Source organism: Ammospiza nelsoni, chromosome 1, assembly GCF_027579445.1.
Source record: "Ammospiza nelsoni isolate bAmmNel1 chromosome 1, bAmmNel1.pri, whole genome shotgun sequence".
NCBI classification, from domain to species: Eukaryota; Metazoa; Chordata; class Aves; order Passeriformes; family Passerellidae; genus Ammospiza; species Ammospiza nelsoni.
This window is the reverse complement of record NC_080633.1, coordinates 21,800,731-21,820,325: the sequence shown is the minus strand read 5'-3', so window position 1 is coordinate 21,820,325 and position 19,595 is coordinate 21,800,731. Positions and strand designations below refer to the sequence as shown.

Sequence of the window (19,595 nt, the reverse complement as noted above, 5' to 3'; positions counted from 1 at the left end):
TACAGCAACAGAAAATATTTCTTACCTATCTCATCTGAGATACTTTGACCTTCAAAATCTGCGCAGACTCTTACAGTAAAGCTACATATAAAAAAGGAGAAGTAATTCATTATTAGCAGAAAATGGACTTACCTGGGAATCAGCAGTTCCCAAATCATATCTTTTAAGTTTTATTTTAATTTGCTTAAAAAGATGTTAACTGAGATTGTATCTAGCTACCTATGGTATTCCCTAATTATGTCAGGAAGTCTCCTAGGCTTCACTAATAATCACAGAAGAATATTCAGAAGACAGTCTCTGAATATTTCCTGGCAAAGGTACAGAGAAGATTCTCTGGTCTCAGCAGTTCTTGAAAGAGTCTATGGAGATGACCCTTCTGACACTATTGCCAAAGCTGGATTTTTTATGCTGAAGTTCAGGAAACCACCTTCGTAAGAGGCTGTCTGCAGAAATACTTTCTGGTTCATCATGGTCAAATCAGAAAAATCTTGGAGCATATTGTCAACGCTCAAGCTCTTTTCCAGCAAATTAAAGCACTTGGGATACCAATGTGTTCCACTGGCATTACTATAAGATTTTCATTATTTCAACAGGCTGCAATTAATTCCAAACATAAAACTTAAATTTTTCGATCTTTCTGACATCAGACTAACCAAACTGCATTGCATTTAATTAGCTAAGTTTTGCAGAAAGGGGCACTTACATCACCTAAATCAAAGCATAGAGAAATTTGTGATTCATGTTCTTTTTCTAGTATGTTAAAGCAATGCATTCCACAAAAAGGAACACAACATAAGTAATTGTTTTTAATTTGCCTGTTCTGAATGTATAGCAAGCTCTTTTGAGCCTAGAAATACTCATATCACAACTGTAACCATTATACAAATGTCACCTCAACCATAGGAGAGTCCTTTCCCATAAGAAATATTTCTGTGTAAGACTGGCAACACATTTGCAGTTATACTCAACAACTGACAGGAGAAGCCTTTTATAGTTGTATTGGCTGATACCTTCTAATCTGAACTTTAAACTTATATAAAAATTAATTTTAAAAACCCAGAAAAAGTTATGATTATAGACAAGTTTCACTTTGTAAGGAATCTGTGCAAGTTTTATAAATATTTAACTGAATTGCATTTTGAAAAAGTTTTCACAAATTACTCTAGATGGTATGAGAAACAGTATTAATTATGCCTGTTGATGCAATTAGCAGAGCGTACTTCCCTGACAAGTGGCAAAACAAGAAATCTGTCACTGGAAAGATGTTCTTGATTTTTGATTTCTGCTGTCACCTGCCACATAGTTCTGCATACCATAATTCCTAATGAAATCCTGTATAATGTAACAAAATTGCTCAGGTGATAGATTCTTGCAAGTGCTTCTGGTTACCAGTCATTCTTAATGAAAATTTTCATGGGTTCATAAAATATTTTCGTTTGCATATGGAAAATAAATTGTAGGTCAGCATTAAAATCAGCTTAAATTAAATTTTAAAAATTGCCTTATTCATTGATCTTGATCTCCTCACTACTGTTATTCCGTATAATAATGTTCCAATGCAGTGGATAAAAAATCACTAACATAACCTTTAAACCAACCCATAATCCCATTCTAATTGCATGTTTGCTTCCTCTGGCAGATGTAATGAAACTGCCGCATCTGGCATATGTGTCACTCTCATGACCTTAATGGAAAATTCTTTCAATATTTCTTGAGAAACAAGAATGGCACAATGCCATTAATCTGTAGCCTTCAAACAGTCATTCCAGTCCATGCAGAGAATGCAGATTTTTCATATTCCTTCTTTTTTACAATTATGAGTCAATACAGGAAGAACCAATTATTTCCAAATACACAAGGCCAAAATAAAAAAATGAGGAAATCTTGTGTAATTGCATGAATGCAATTTAGACATCAGATTTCACAGGCCTCACATGTCAGAGTGTAAGAGGGCATTTCCTCAGATGTAAACTCAAGAGCTGCCAATGTATTAAACTCAGTTGTCTTGCTTTGGAGGAGTCACAGAAATTTTGTCCTATCATGTTTGGAAAAAGGTTGTGTTCAAAAATGTAGCTTGGAATGCTTTACCTGTCAAACAGAACAATTTCAGTGTATGCTTTATTTACTGCAATGAACAGAATAATTCATAATACATTTTTGATAACTGAAGTAATGTTCTCAAAAATTACTGTAAGAGTCAAGATTTACTCCTTCCACTCCAGGCAGAGCATGTCAAAAAGGGAATAGCAGAACAAAAAAGCAAAAATCTGGAGTGGATAACCTCCCACACTCTGGCCACACAGGAGGAAGGACTATGGTTTTAGCAGAATTCTGCCACACATTTGTGATTTTGTTTTTTAGTTCAGAAACAGTGCAAAAGACATCAAAGATTTCAATTGCAAACCGAGATGAATTTAGATTCGCTCATCACTTCAACAAGAAAATGCTGGGGAGATGTTGAGGGATGTTTTAGTATCAAGAAAAAGAAAAGCAGAGGGAAAGACAGACTACAAAAGAGTCTAAAGAATTTATAGAGATTTGAGATCTGACTCCTAGGCACAGTAAGAAACAAAATAGCTGAGCTTTGGAGCTTGCTTGTAGGGGCAATCAACCAAACAACAGAATTAACAATCAAAGGAAGAAAACTTCAGCAAGGAAGAAAACTTCAGCAAGTAAGAAACAAATGGGAAGTCGTCCATCATCCTAAAGCATACAAACTTTTTATGTGCTATGAATCTCTCTGAAGAGATCCCTACATCACATTTATTCTGCTGTGTCTGTCATCACTATGAGATTATGCTTTGAATAGTATTTGAATGTAGTTACAAAACAGAGGGAAAGCCTTAAAACTGAACACACGAGCTCTTCCTGACAATCTCAGGGCAACTAAGCTGTTTGTTTAAAACAATTTTATGTTTTTCAGGTAGGCAAAAATTATTTTTACAAGAACAAGAAATTTGAAAGTATTCCTTTCTTCAGAAATACTCTTGGTACAGATGTGAGCAGTCTCTTCAAAAGTTAACCCTAATAAAATTACCTAATATCACCAGAAGTGGTGAAAAGTTAGTTACCCATGTATAATATTTTCTAGACTGCACTTAGTACCAGAAAAATATTATTTTGGTATGGCTACTCTAGCAGCTGAAAAAAACCAGAAAACTTACTTCAGGAAGTGAAAAGCAAGACATTAGCAGATCCTACCAGGTGTCATTTGTCATTGCTAGTGATTTCTTTAGCACCCAGGTTTATAGATGGAGAGAAAGAATGGAAAATGAATGCAGAAAGGCAGTGTAAGCTTTAATGTTCTGGGCTTCCAGTCTGTGTGAGGCTGATACCCAACCTGCAAGGTCACAAACCTCCACAGAAGAGAAGAAGCTGTTATTGTTTACTGATGAACGTTTAAACAGTTTCCTTTTTGAAGTACAAGCCAAACAACACACTTCTATTGTGATGTTCTAATTCTTGCCCTGATTTTAGATTTTGTTATGGCCAAATCTAATCCAGTGACCAACACAGAGTTTTAGTGCTGAAGGCTTCTCATGGCTAAGTTACATTGCATGGCCAAGGTGCAGGAGCACTAGGGCTGCTGGATAGAACAAGTGACTGCCCTTTGGGTGTCTCTAGGGCTACTGAAGCTAAAACCTGGCACAGAGGTCTCCTGTACAGCACCTCAGCTGTGTTGGTGACACCACCTGCCTACCCCCTCTGACCACCCCTGAGGAGTGAGCTATCCATCTTCTGACTGTTGGCCATATGGCTTTGCTGTCCCACTCATGGCGTCAGGCTGGCCAACAGTCTTTGGAAAATCTCACACAAATTCATCTCAACAATGGCCCCTAGGTCCATATCCATGGGGCACCAACCACATCCTCTTTCAAATTAGGTCAATGAGAAAAGAAAATACCAGCAGCAGAAAGGAGCAAATCTAACCTATGCAGCAATGAACTGCTGAAATATTATTTTGGGAGTTTATCTCTTTGATAGGAATTTTGTATTCAGCTTTTTTAAAAGTGTATGCAAAAAAATGTCTCATTTACGGAATCTAGCTAACGCAAGATCATAAATATTTTATTACTACTTTAATAGTAAGAAATTTGGAGATAAAGGAACTGCATTGTTTTCCAAGTATTTTTTGTTAGTATGAACTTGAAGATCAGAAATTTTAAGCTCTCTGATTCTGGTTTTACTGGGTTTAGAGAAGGTAGATAGCCTATATTTCCAATCAGACATCCAAACATGAAAAGCACTTACAAATAAAAAATATAGTCTACAAATATAAAAAAAATAAAAACATATTTTATATGTATATATAAAAACAAAATATATTCTACAATACATGCTACAAATCAACTTTTTCTCATGATTGGACACTTTTATCCAACTTTTGGTAAGTCAGGTAATTTCTCTTACTTATTGCTCCTCTACAAAATGGAATTAACAATATTCACCTTACATCAGTGAGAGGTGAGTAAAAAACTTTTGTAGATGCAATTTAAGAACAAATATATAAAGTAGCTAATGGATAATCAGACCTGAAATGGTAATAAAAATATCAATGCATAGATAAATTAGACCTCCTGACAGCTAGAGCCCAATCTTAAACATAATAAATCACATTATGTGGAAAGAGGTTTTGAAAAATGAAAACATTTAATTTATTTACCTCTTTTTACAGATATTAACTTGTATCTTTCACACTTAGGGGAAAAAAATAAACTCTTTTTCCATATTCTTTAATACCTTCAGGGTTGCAAAATTTGTTACAGATTTGCTAGTATTGGGAACTCAGAAACAGCCACATTTTACACACAGCAGGGAATGAATTATATGATTCTAGAAGTTCAGGACAATTCTCCTTGAGCTGTGAATAAAAATGACTTTTTGTGCATGTTTCCTCTGCTGCTTCAGCTTTGCAATTTATATCATGGCAGAAATAATATTTTCCTAATACTTGGAAACGTACAATAATCCACATTATTCATGCACACACACTTCCTGAAGCTTTTCTTGTAGGAGGTTTCCTTTCATTCTAATTCTGCAGTGTCAGTCAGTAGAGTTTTATACAAGTTGCACAGCTGGCTAAGAGATACAGAAATCTATCCCATGGGACTAAGGAATTCTTTGCCTGTTGGAGTTTCCCTACTAATTGTTTTCATATGTACAATACAAGCTTATATCAACTAAGGAAAAAAATTACAGTGTGGAAAATAGCAGCTGCTCTTCAGTCTTTTCATAACATGAACTAAATCTTTAGGGAGCATTATTTTAGAATAAAGCAGACAGAAATTAAATTATGCTCCTATTAAAGCTTTGTAGATATGAACCAAACTCCTGGCTTATTGTAGCAGAGAAATAAAAAAAACCCAAAAAAATGTGTTAAAGGAGTATGGATTTCTTCCTTCCGTTTCTAAACACTATCTCAGAGCAAGAATGTTTTTTAAGAGAGATTTTCTTCCTCTTGTGCAAAAAAACCACCTTTTTTCTTTCAATACCTGTTGTTAACTGTTATGGTTCCAAAATCTTTTCTATTATGACATTTAGCATTTTTTTAAAGTCTTAAAGTATGGAGTTATGAAACAACATAATTTGGGTCAATGAACATGCTTCAGCCAAGTGTCTGTATTTAATTTTTTTTTTTTTTGCATCAACTGCTAAAACACAAGATAATTGAATCAAAAAAATTCCAGAAAGGCTAAAGCTTTGTAAAGTTCTGGGTTTGTATAGTTCCATCAAGTGCCTTCTACATTGCTCTGTAGATGGGCAATTTTCTACACTGGATGTAGAAATGAGGAGCATGATAAAAATATGAGAAGTCCATAAAGTGTAAAAGAACACTGCAAGAGTGAAAATCTCTTGATCCCCCCTAACCCCTATGCTTTGAAAGCCCACTTATTTATTGGTTTAAGTGTATCAAAGTTTAGTTCCTTTAAAAGCCTCCATGGCTCTTAAATGAAATGCTTCTCATGATTATGTTTTACAGTTCATATGTATCAATTAATTTTAAGATTCTTTAAGATTCTCTTGCTGAATCTTGCATTTGAGATGATTTTTAGGACTCATATCCTGTAAAGAATGTCTCCAATGTGAGGAAATCCTCTGACCATCTTTGGTTTAAAAGCAGTGCAAAATTTCTCATTCATGTTATCTTCTGGAGTCCTCCTTTACACCTTAATATTGTTTTTGTTCAGCCCACTTACTGGCAGGCTTCCTGCTTCCAATGTTTTTACATCTTAGAAATCTGTTCCTCACAGACTCTCTGGCAAGACTTACTACCATTTTATATTCAACTTGCACGTGTTTATGCTCTGTTTTGATTTTAGCTTCCTCATTTGTTATGATTTCCACTTTTAAACAGTATCTTATGTATTTGTAATAGCCTCTTTTGTCAGCTGTTCCTGGGGTCCTTTCAACGTGACTTTTTTCTAGTGCAGTAAATGTGCCTTTATGTGGTGTTATGTGTTGTTAGTTGGCCTCCAAATGTCCTGCAAGCATTCTGTACTTGTAACTGATCTTAAATTGTTTTAATTAGCTTTTATGTTGGGTTGTTTTGTTTTTTCGTTGTTTTTTTTTTTTTCTTTTCAAAGTTAAATGCTACTGTGGTTAAGAGTTTCTCTTTTAAGGATGGTTGAAACATTGTCCTGTGTGATGTGCTAAAAAAACCTTCCTCTGACCAAAGACAGCCAGAAACAACATCCTGTGAACTTCTCTCTGCATGGCCAGCCAGATACCTTCTCTCTTCCACAAAGGACTAAGATCTGTCTTTCTCCAAGAGAAAATGGAGGGCCCACCAGCTCTGCATCACTTTCACTGTTACATTTTGTCAACAAACAGATGACTGTGTTTTCTGTTTTTTCCATTTTAGCTGTTTCATGTTTCATTCATCTAAACATTGCATATGACTTTGCAGCTTGCCCAGGAGCTGAGCATCCTCCTATGAGAAGGAGACTCAGTGTATCAAAGGACTCAAATTTACCTACCACAATGAGTTAGACAGTCTGCTAAGTACTGGAAAATACCAAAAATATTTCTATGTAGGGGGATTTTGTTGTGCTCAGAGCATGTTTCAGCATTGTGAATTCTGAAAACATTCAACAAAGAGCTGCAATAAAATTAAGGAACAGGAAGTTATTTGAGAAAGAGGATAAGAATATTTTTTGAGTAATCATGGACTTACCAGGCCACCAAAAGCTGAGAGTCGGGGAGCTGACAGGTTTTATTGTCTGGATTCACAATCATGGGGTTCAGAATAAGATGAGCATTCACTGTCACAACAGGTCTGGCTCTGGGAGATAGAAATAAGGTTCACCACATTCAGAAGGAGCATATTAGTACCTAAGTTGCAGCAGAGAAAACACTGAACTGAGCTGGCTGCAAAGAAGCCAGAGTTGTAGGGTTACTTGCGAGAACACAGTTTTATGATGCTGCTCATAGCCAAAAGAACCTTTTTTTTTTTTCCCCATCAGAATCCTACTGAGATTCACAAAAAAAATCTCATGTTAACACATCACAGAAAATGTACCCTATGGTTAAGCAATAGATGTGTCCCAGGACTGAGGCACATCAGACACATTTCATCACACTGAGTTTTCTCAAAGGACCAGAATTTGCCTTTTTGGGTTTTACAGCAGTTCTCTGGCCATCTTGCAGATTTATTCTGTACTGTCTCCATTAATAATGATATATTCCAAATTACAATGTCTGTTTCAAGACTCTTAAAAGAAATAAACATGATTTGGTTAAAGTAGAAGTTGGTGTAGACTATCTTGGGCCAATAATGAAATAAACTGTCTGACATTTCTTGGAGTCAACTGACTTTGTAAATCAGGAATAATCACCAGTAAATTGTGCTGAGTACATGAATATACAGTTCTGGGGACAGAAACCATCCCTCTGAGGCTGTTATTAAGTGATAATCTATAACTGCAAGCAGTTTGGAAGACAAATAATAACAAGTATGTGTCCAGATTCTGATTAAGACAGCAATACTATTTACAGTAACTTACACAATCACCATTTTCTAACTTTCCTGATATTTTAATCCACATGTGAGCTCTTATGATTACTTCTTTATATTACTTCAGCAAGAAATTAAAAATAAAATGACTCTCTTCACTTTTGTGCAACAGGGAAAAACTTTTTTTGCCTATAAAATTTCAGTAATAAAACTCTATTTTAACAGTATGACAAGTTAAATATTTGACAAGTTGCATATATATGACATAAATATGTATATATATAATATATATATGCATAAATATATATATGCATATATATGACATAAATATATGACAAGTTGCATATTTGATACATTCTGGCCAGGAAATGGCCTTCTGCTATTCACTTTATTAAACTACATAGAACACATTTTATTGTTATTGAAAATACACAGTGGATCTAATTCTTCAATGCTTTATCCTGTGCAGTCACTCATGGCATTGCAAAGTATTTGTATGATTCTTTCATAGCACAGAAGGAAAATCAGGACTTCTCACTACACCTACAGCGTTAGCTGAGATGAGTGAACATTCCTGTTCTATAAAATTCTTATACTGTTACAAACATTCAGTTGGGAAGGAAAACATGCCTTTTCTCAGTCAGGTGCTGTTGGGAATACAGACAAGAAGAAGCCAGACAGGAATCAGAAGCATGACCACATTTTGTAGCAATAGATGGTGAATGCTTAAATGAAATGAGCTGCCAGCATGGCTGGACTAAGAGAGCATTAGCAGATTTTATGTAAATGTCTATGTATTTGGCAGCTTCAAATTTTACATCTCATCAAAAAGTGCATTTAGTGAAACTCCATAGTCAGCAACAACTTTTTGTTTTGTAAAGTGGGATCTTGTGCATTTTTTTAAACTGAGGCTAAAAGTAGCAGTCTTTATGTTCAATAAATGGTTCATGTCTTAACATACACAATCTCTGAAGATTGATAACTTTAAAGTGTCTTAGTAGCACCAATTCCCCAGGGAAGAAATTAATTTTCAACCCCATGCCTTTTAAATTTCTTATTTAAAATTAACTAAAGAGTCAAACATTCTAGAAGCTGCTGGAGCTAAGCCTAAGCATGGAAATTTTCATTGAAAATTACAGGGTCTGAGCATGGGAAAAAAACACTTCTTTTTCAAAATATGTTTAATTTAACATGTCTAATGACCACCTTTTACACACTGCAACAGGGAAATAGGAATTTGGCATTTTTAAATTTTCTTATCTCCCACTAAAGCCATGAAATATCAAATCCATTGTATTTACCACATACCTGTAAACAACTGCTTTTCCAGCTCCAAATGCACCCACAATTAAATCTGGAAGAACCAAAATGGTTTCAGAATAGCTATACAGTAATCTCTCACACATTTTTTTCCCATCATAAATTATCTTATTTACATTAACATTGCAGTAACATAAAACAAACATGATAATTCCTTTCTAAGCACTTTTCTTCAAAAGTGTGAAAAACACAAGTGTGTTTTACCTGAAGGAAAACATTTAATATTTCAGAGATGGTGTCATAAATGTCTCAGTTGAAACTAGTAACTGCCAAACTATTTAACACAATGTCACCCACACCACAATCTCACTTCTCCCCAGCTTGTATTATAGGGGAGAAAAATGCCATTAAACTCAATGTATTTTATTCCAAATCCTTAACTCTCCATTAAATGAAGAGCTGCAAAACAATTTCTCGCCAGTTTCCTATAAATAATGTTGAAACTTCATGGTGTTCTTTCCTGACAATCCTTCCATTCTACTTTGTGTTTTAAGTGATTTGTTCATTAATTTAGGCATTACATCTCTGTGCAAATAAACACAATGCAAGGTCAGAGGATGGCTGATTTCACAGTCGCTAATGTTTCCAGCACTGTAGCAATATGAGAAAAGGCTTACAACAGTTATCCATCTAAAGCTGTCATTTTCCCTGACAGAAGGAGTCAACAACACAGGTGCTACACTGGGACTTGGGCATGTCTTTGTCAGTGGTCAGTGGCCTGGGTTTGGGAATCTACAGGCCTGAATATTTCCACTTTCTGCCTGGAGGCCTCATCTAGTGATCTCTGGAAAGATCCAGACTGGCTTGCTGAATCCATTCAGGCCTCCTGGAGAAAAACTGGAGCCAAGCCATGAGGAAAAAGGATTAACTTTCCTGCTGCCTCTGCCTTTGGAAAGAGCTTTGGTTCATTTTCAAAGCCCCCAGAGTCCATCTGGGCACAGCTTTCACTCCATTACTGCTATCATTCAACATGACTGACATGTATCCAAGTCAGAAGACTGAGCCTTACAACAGCAGTGGTACAGACTGGCAATCTAAATTGATCTAAATAAGTTAATTAAATGAGTACTTGGGCTTTTAAACAAACTCTTACTTGCTGCTTCTATAGTTGGGGCACTGGTTTGCTTAAGAAGCCCTGAAGTCATCAAGCATGATGGAAATACCAAGCTTTGATGTTAATTATCTGGATGGGTTTGGTCCAGGACTGGCAGTGTATTTTCTAGTGCTTCTCCATCTTTCAGATGGTCAGGATTTCAAAAAAACTATAAACAAATACTTCACATGGGCAACAGCCAGTCCTTCACTGAATTCCATTAATAATGTCCTAATAGGAGCAGACAAAGACAGTTTATGGATCTGATCCTCTTTTTGTACAACATTTACATTTTTCTAATTTCATTGGCCTTAGAGAAATATGTTTCAGGGTCAGGAACACTTTAAATAGCAGAAGAAAATAACTGATTTTATCTCCTTTTTGGGACATTTGTATGTCGTATTCTTTGGTAGCTTTTACAGACAACTTGCCCACAGTACCAAAAGCAAAAGATGTTTTCCTCTTAAATAAACAACTAATTGAGACAAAGCCATCACCATGAAGGCTGCACCACACACAAACAGAACTTTTCCTGGCACCTCACTTATAGTGGCACCCATAGCAACCCCCCAAAAAAATGTAATATTTTGTTGATTTTTATTTTGCTTGTGTCTGAAGGAATTTTTATGAGTTTTGTGTTTGATGGGGTTTTCTTCTGTTTGCTATTTCTTAAGGAAAAAGAAACACTATGTTATGAACAGAAAGTGAAAGACAAGATGGAAAGGGTTTCTGTTCTGCTCTTCCCAGCTCTTCCCAGCTGGGCACTTCTTGTGAATTCTATAACAGACTTGACTTCAGATATGTACCGGCTCTTACCAGACCTGATAACTCAAAAGGTTTCAGGGTTATATTGTGAGAGACAAAACAGGAAGATATCCAAGACTTATTCAGATCTTGGCCTAGTGATGACTTCATAACACACTCTTTCATTAAAAAATAAAGGTTAAACACACAACTTGGGTAAGCTTACTAAAATGCAGCCCATGAGAACCTGAAGGTGAGAAGAATGAGTTTGTCAGACACAGCTGGCCTCACTGGTGTGAGTGAGTGTAATTTCAGTATGCACTGCTGTGCAAAGGTACCATCAATCTCAGCATCCCCATTTAATATTAAAGAGGATTTTGTACATCTGCTTAATGGTTAAATCCTGGTTTGTCTGGGACAGAGCCCAGCTTATTTGAAGACAGAGGGTGATGGGTCTAAAGGAGAAAATATAGGCCTCAGCCATCCAAAGACTGGTTTGCCATGAGCAATCTTTCTTCATTGCCACTTCATCCAGGTTTGGAGATACAGCAAACAGGATGAGGATCCCCAATCATGGCACCACCTTTGAGACTTTAAGGGCTGTAGGACTGTACTCTCCTGCTCTTGTTGGGAGGCTCTTTTACCCTGACATGTCATTTGTTTTCTGGCCTGAGCCATGCTTATTCTTGATCTAAAGAACTTGAATGAGTGAAACCACTGAGTAGAGAAAGTGGAATTAAGAATGAAAAGTAAAAAAAATCCCCATATTTATAGCCAGTAGTAACTTCTACAATCTAGTGTAAGGACAAAATAATTATATATTCAAGCAGAGCATTCACTGGAAGATTAATTAGGGATTTTTCTTTGCTTTGTCTTCTTCTGTTACAGAGCAGTAATGTCACTCTTCCTCTTTCATTGCTTTGTGGGGTGCAACTCCTATACCCATAATTGGAAAAAAATTGATGTTGATACAAATGCATGAGATTTGAATACACATCAAATCAGAGCACTTTTACAAGCAGAAGTTTTGAATTTGTTGACTGTTCTGTAGAAGAAAAGTTACTAATAATTTCTGTGAAAAAAAAATGCATGAGATGTCTAAATTATCTGAATTTTGGCAACTTTCTCCTTCAAAAATAGAAGTTTTCTTTATTAATTCTTGTTAATGCTGCACATGCAATGTCACTGATGCAAAGATCACTAGCTGAAAAACAAAGTTTTAACAATCACTTACAGAGCAAAAGAAGCCAGCTTAGAAAAACCAGCTTAACTCCTTATAACCCTTCCAAAGAGAGCCTGAAGAAAAGCCTATGCCTACTCCTTTGCATCAGTGAGGGATTTTTTTCAAGGTCAGATTAAAACATAAAAAAAAAAAAAAGACAAAAAAGTGTAAGAATCACAAAATCTCCCTCAGTTCTTTTCTTATATTTCATGTTTCTGGGATGATGAGAGATCTCACTGGTTTAGTTAAATAATCACTTTGCCTACACTGTCTGTTTGAGAAGATTTTCTATCAGCTGCTCACCTGCAGAGAGCCAAGATCTGTAAGGAAGGGTTGGCATCAGCACCCATGTGCTTCTGCCTCATTGCTTTTGAGGAATAAATGAGCTGTGGGGTCACAACCACACTGCAAAAAATAAGAAAACAAGCATGGAGCAACTCCACAGGAATTTTTAACTTCCATTTTTAACACAGCTTGCGGGTTGTATGCAATAAAGTCCCAGCTGGTGGGGTTTGCAGAGCTTAATGTTGAAACAAGTGTCTTTGGGACATATTTAACTGAAGTCAAGGGCACTGCACAAAGTTAAACAATCCTAATAATTTTTTCAAATACCTCAAATTTACTTTTCGTTGAAGAGAAAGGTTGCAAGATGCTGTCTGGTGCAAGAAATCTATTTTCTGAGATAAAATTATAAAATTTTAAGGTGCTGGCACTGAAAGGGACACTGGATTTTGTAAGCTTGTGAGTTCACTTGCACCTTCTGCCATGTGACTGTGACAAATATGAAACACTGTGTGATAAAGGGCAGAAACTTGCCATGATGATCACTAAACCTTCAACCCAATGAAGGAAGTAGGAAGATCAACAAATTCCTACTTCCAGTCTCAACAAGACATACTCCTTTATTAACTCAAGAAAATTTACTTTATTCCCTCATATTTTTAAAGGTCATCCCCATTCTCTCTGAGAAATGCAGCCTCAGGGAGTCTGAGCAGGGAGAACATGCATCATGTTCAGCACCCTGCACTTGACTGGAACCTGTCCAGCAATCCCAAAAGAAATTGCCAAGACATGGTGTCTCATATTGGTACATGGGGGACAGTGGCCAAGAAAAACAACCAGTGAACAACTGCAAAACTGGCAAACACCTCACTTGTCAGAAACCCAAAAATGAAACAACAGCTGAGTCACCTCCCTGCTGCAGCTCTACCAGGACACAGGCAGGAAAGGGATACATTTGGGGACTCAGAATGATTTCCTGACAGATTTAAACATAACTTGATGCAGTCTGTCAGATTCATTGTATAGTATAAAAAGGGACTGGAAAACAGTTACATGAGTACTGGTGCTAATGGAAATTTTGTACAAGGGAGAAAACCACCTAACTGTAAACTCTATTAAAAAAATCTGTGTGAGCCTTTTTGCTTTTTTATTTTCCTCAGCAGATCAGGTGCCAAAAAGGCCCATGATCATATCTCTATTTGTTTTCTAGGACTTCAGTGTTCATTACAACCCCAAATCTCAGTAGGAAAGGTCTAGAATAAAAATGCCTTTAAATGGCTATCACTTCAGGCTTGACCATAGTAAAAGACACAGGCCTGTCCACCATAGCCACCTTTACTCAAGAATTTTAGTTAAATACGACAAACAGCCATCATTCAAAGCAGAGTCACTTTCTTCCAATCCTATCATTCTCAGGTACTGTTTTTAAACCATTCTGGTAGCAGGTCTGTTACAGGCAATTCCAAAGGCTAATTCATACCAATGCTTCTCTTTTGTCTGAATTAATTCCTTTCACAACACAACAATATTATTCATTATATTACCAAAAAAAAAATCCTAAAGAGGACAGTTAATGCTTTATCACTTAAGTAAAACACTACTGGGATCAATTGCTTTACTCTTACATTCTATTGGGCACAATACCGTGATTTCATAAAATATTGTAAAGAATTTTAGAAAAGCATATCTAAAAATTACAGAAATAATAGTTTGCCATAAAATCAACATATTTGTACACAATTCTTGGCTTGTCACTACATTTTTGACTGATTATTCATGTGAAAAAATAATTAGCTGGTAGAAGCACTTCAGCTTTTCTGCATTTGCTGGCAGAATCCAAGCCATTGTTCTGGCTCCCACACATAGCAGTCCTCTCTTATCAGAGCAGATGCAGCTTCTCATTGATTTAATTTGTTTGTCTTCCACAGATCTCCTGGACCAACTTCATAATTTAATCATCGCTAGATTCCGATTTGTAATATTGTTGGCACAATGCCTACTGGTCTCAAAAAAATTTATTAATCTGAAGAACCCCCACCTCTCAGAAAGAAATTTGAGGATATTCTCCTTGCTGCTTGAGTTAATGTATTCAGCAGAAGGAGCTGTTAAATATTCCTGTTAAATATTTTATTAAGATTAGACTGGATTACTGAAGTTCTGTGGACATTATTACACTTCTTTCCTTCTTAAAATGTTTATAGAGTAGTTTGATATTAAGTACTATGATATTCTAACTAACTACTATGATATTCTTAATATAACTGAGTATATTAAGATAATATAATAATAATATAATAATAACTCAGATAATAACTGAGTCCAAAATAACAAGGCATGAAGATGCCTTTATGCATTCCCCATTGCTGATAAAGGCTTGACTTTAAAGAACAACCAAAAGAACAGGCTAACAGCTGGGTTTGTGCTGAAGTAGGATACCTTGAACTGAAGCTTCAGTGGCACTGATTACTCTCTTAAGTTAATAAGGAAGACTTACACTAGCATATAAACAGGCAGGGAACAGAGACAATAGTGTATAATTTATTTGAGCAATTAACTAATCATCAGTCTTTGAATAGTGAAGTCATCCAAAGCACTGTTCTGAATCTACCAACACTGTTAATAGGAACTGGTTAAATCATCCTGATTCAGAGACACGTTCAAAGAAACCCCAGTCTTCAGGAGGATATGCCACAAGAAGAAAGCAAGTTTAATGAGTTGAGTAAGTTATTCATTATAAACTATTTGCTCAGCTATAATCAGCCATAAAGTGACTGAACATATGCTGAAATGTGAGGGTGGAAACCTTACAGCCTAGAAATGTCTGAGCCCTGTACAGATAGATGAACCAGCTGGAAGTGCAGCATCATCACCTAGATAATCACAGACTACAGGCACTCAGTGGGGCCAGCTTTGAACAGATGCCCAGAAGCCAAAAGAAACAAATTTCTTTCCCATTAAACAGATTAATGGATTTCTTTTGTTCCTATGAAAATTGAACTATGCTAATAGAAAAAGACAAATAAATGTATAAATAAAATAAACTCTAATTCAAAATGCATGCCTTCGCTTCATTCCCTGCTTCAGGCCTTGATAACACACATAAAGATCAGGATGGAGCAAAGGGGCCCTAAAAGCCCCAGATTTACAGGACAGTGGAAGCTGCCTTGAAAGATGTTATTATGCATCCCAGATGTCCCAGTACAGAAGACAGGCAGGAAGATTGTGCTGAGGCAGGTATTTCAGAATATCTTCATGCAAACTTTGTCGAGCTGCTGTTACAGAGAATCCCATGATTATATAAATTGTGTTACAGCCTTCACTAGGATCACCTCAGACACAGCACAATGCTGCTTTGCCATGTCCTCACCTTGGCACAGAATTCCAGCTACCACTGTATTTGCACTTAAACTGATGGGAAAAGCCCATATTTTATGGTTTTCAATCTCATTACCTCCCTTATTTCTTTAATTCCATTTAGTGTTTTTTTCATGACTGTCAATCCAGAATAATGGCATTAAACCAGTATTTACTATTGCAGCAGAAGTGAGATCAGCTCTTCTCTTTTGAATATGACCTTAGAACATGAGTTGTCAGAAAACAGTGAAGTGGATCACCTGCTGAAAGATGTTACAATTATGTCACTGCTAGCAAAACAATGGTAAAGAATGTGCCTGTATGCTGTATGTTTACTACATGCAGTGGTATCATTAAAATAGCCCTAACACAGTTCACCCATGCCAATTATTAGACTACAAAAGCAAGCACGCAGTAACCCTGTTTTGGCAAAAGTGAGTTTAATAGTGTGCACAAGAAGTGCTCAGAACCAAAAACAGGATATTTCATTTACTAGTGTAGATGTACCTCAGGAGGATTAACTGGTCTTTTCCATCAAACACTGGGTCCATGTTGTGTACTGGAGAGTTATTGAGTATTTCAGGTAAGTATAGTATTAAGCTTGTCAGTGTCATGCTTAGAAGACTGGGAAAGCTGCCCATCATGGCTTGGCACAATCTATCTGACTGATATCCTTAATCTGCTTCCTTTTACTAGTCTTATTTGACTATAAAGTTTAATTAGATTTTGCCTCTTACACGACTACAGAGAAAAGAGCATCATCCATTAATAACCACCATCACCACTGCCTGGCACTGCACTCCAGCTAGGTGAGGAGGAGGCCTCTGTTTGGGGTAGAAGGTGATGAACACAAGCACAGAGAAGGCAGCAGCATGAGCAACACAGCTGCTAGAATGATCAGCACAGTTTTCTGCCTCTGCTGCTTCCCAGGGTTGAAAGTTTCCCACTGCCCCCAAGCCTGCAAAGCAGAGACTTCCATATTATCACCCCTGTCTGTGCTGATAAAGGAACAGTTCTGGGTACATAACATCTGGAGTGTCTGTAAGGATGACACGATTTACAGAACTCCCTCCTGGAAAGCTGCAGAGATGTAAACCAAAGGTTGTACTTAGTAACAAAACTCAGTCTTCCCTGTAAAAAAAATCTCAGTATTTTCACAATGCTGAGGGGTCTGTTACTGTTACAGTGACAGCACCTGGGCCAGGACAGCTGGACAGATGGTCACTACATTGACAGAACTGCTAACAAAAAGGAAAAGCAGCTCTGTCTGCATGCTGGCCCTACCAGGGAAAGTTCCATTTTTAGGTAAGTCTTTGCTAGTTAGTTATTCAGCTGTCTGTACCTTGTGCTTGTGCAATAAAGGCAGGGCAAGTGTTTGAGCACTGTGTACTGTCCATATTTTTGTGTTGTTAGCACAGATTAGCTGTGATTTTAGTGTGTGCAAGTTAGTACTCCCCAAGACAGCAGCTGGGAAAGGTTTGGGCCAAAGACCTTTCACAAAAGGGAATATGGGTACTGCCATCCTGTTCCAGTGGTTTCATCTGATAAGAGTGAGCTGTGCTGTGCCATGTAGCCTCAAGCCCAGACCACAGTTCCTGGCCCACTTTATTTTCTTGTACAAACATGATTACTGATAGCAATGAAAAATATTTGGGATTATTGTTTTTTCAAGCACTAATTCTGATTTTCTTCTCAGTTGAGAAGATCCAGCTCTTTTTTAATGTTGGTTAAGTATGAAACCCAGGTCAATGGTAAAATCTTTATCAGAAACCATTCTTTACCCATACACAAGTCATAAACTACTAACGGCTCTTTACATAAAAATATATGAAGAAGAGGAGAAGAGGCAGCACTGGTGGCAAGACTGAAAAATCATTTGGTACAACAGAACTGGTGTGCCATTCTCCAATGCACAAGGAACAATTAAATATATTAGAATTCATTCCAGAGGATTGCTAAAACATGTAGCTGCTAGAGGAAGTATGTCTCAAGTCTGTAAAATAACTGGATTGCAGAACTGTTGAAAATGTCCAGTGGAATGTTCAAGATTTGAATGGGACACAGTGAGAATTATTTCTTCACAGACAATTCAGTTGGGCTGTGGGGTCCCTTGACAAATGCTGCATGTGCCAAAAGTCTGCATGAGTTCTACAGCTGACTGTTCAAATTCATGGAAGAAAAGTCTGTCAAGTGATACTAATTTTGGAGGTGCCATCTCTTACTCTGGGCCACCTTGATATTCTGGTTGGTTAATGCAGGGTGAATATTCTGGGAAATATCACAACAACTGTACAACTCCCAGGATATCTATTGTTGGCCACTGATTGAAACATGCTATGGTGCTAGACAGATCTTTCATCTCTATCAGTATGGTTGTATTATGTTTTTCCTTGTCTGCTCTGCTGCTCCACCATTAAACTTGCCTGGGATCAGTTTTTCTCCCAAATTGATTATACAGCTGGGGTCATGGGGGACAAGAGACTCTTTCTCTGCCTTTCCCAAAGAAGACCAGAAAGTGGAGGGTGGAGGAGACTCTCTCCCTTTGGTGGCAGGAGTCACAGGAAGAGGAGAAAAGAGAAACCACTCCATCCACAGGAAAGCTGAGGGATTTGAAGAGCTCTTTGTACTAGGGAGTCTTCATCTGCTCCCTGTTTCCTTCTCTGTTCCTGAGCTTATCCTGGCATTTGGATGAAGAGAAGAAGATATTACTCCCTGTACCAAATGGTCTCTCTTCTCCAGAAGGCTAATATATAGATCCCAGTTTGAATTGAACTCCCAGCCAAGAGAGGATTTAACCTTTTTCCAATGGGAGAAAAATTTGACTGTGATTCACCCTCTCTTTTTAGTAACTGCATTACCCAGCTTGTAACCAAAGAGCACTGGGGTTGCTGGGATCTGTACAGCAATCCCAGGATAAAGCCCAGTGGTCTGTGGTAAGAAGCCATATGAACAGGTGGTATCTTCTGCCCTCTAGGTCAGCGATCTGCTCCCAAAAACATTACCTTATGGTCTGATTTAAAGAAAGCCTGAACCTCTAAAAGCTCTGAAAATGCTATACGGTGCATTAGAGATGAAATGGCAGAGTAAGTCTCCCAAGTCTCAGACTCCAAATTCCTAGCATGGATATGCAGCCTCATGAACAATGTCAGGCACAAGTGCTTGAGTAAATTATACAAAGACAGCTACAGCTATACAGGTCAGTCTTGAACAATTGAACTCTAGCCATGGAAGAGCTATGTGCTTGGAGAATCTCACCTTACACAGTGGCAATATACATTCATCCCTGCAGCCACACATTACAGCTCTCTTTCATCTCCAGTCCAGAACTTCTGAGAACAGAACTTCTGAAGGAGTGTTAAGTCAGAATAACCTGATTTTATTACATTTATCTTTTTATAAAATGGTTGCTTTTAGAATATACACACTAGAAAGCTTAAATTAAAATGTTTGTGATATTTTTTTCCCGTATCTTTCACAACCTTCCTTGAATCACAGGCACAAACAGTAGTTTGGGAAGCATGGAATTAAAAGCTAATTTTCTAGATTTTCTATAGTCAGCCAGATCCCATTTCTCTAAAATAAAACTTCCTTCCTAATCCTTCCAACTTCAGTACCTTGTTTCCTCC

General features: G+C 37.1%; 1 protein-coding gene across 1 annotated transcript in view; it reads right to left on the bottom strand.

Annotated features, from left to right (window-relative positions):
- ITGA8 (integrin subunit alpha 8) overlaps positions 1 to 19,595 on the bottom strand; it is a 111,381-nt gene that overhangs the window by 59,796 nt on the left and 31,990 nt on the right. Inside the window, exons 14-16 of the mRNA XM_059477303.1 lie at positions 9,263 to 9,308; positions 7,175 to 7,282; positions 26 to 81 (exon numbers count right to left, since the gene is read on the bottom strand). Coding sequence (XP_059333286.1) covers positions 26 to 81; positions 7,175 to 7,282; positions 9,263 to 9,308 — 210 coding nt within the window. The remainder of the gene's footprint in view (positions 1 to 25; positions 82 to 7,174; positions 7,283 to 9,262; positions 9,309 to 19,595) is intronic.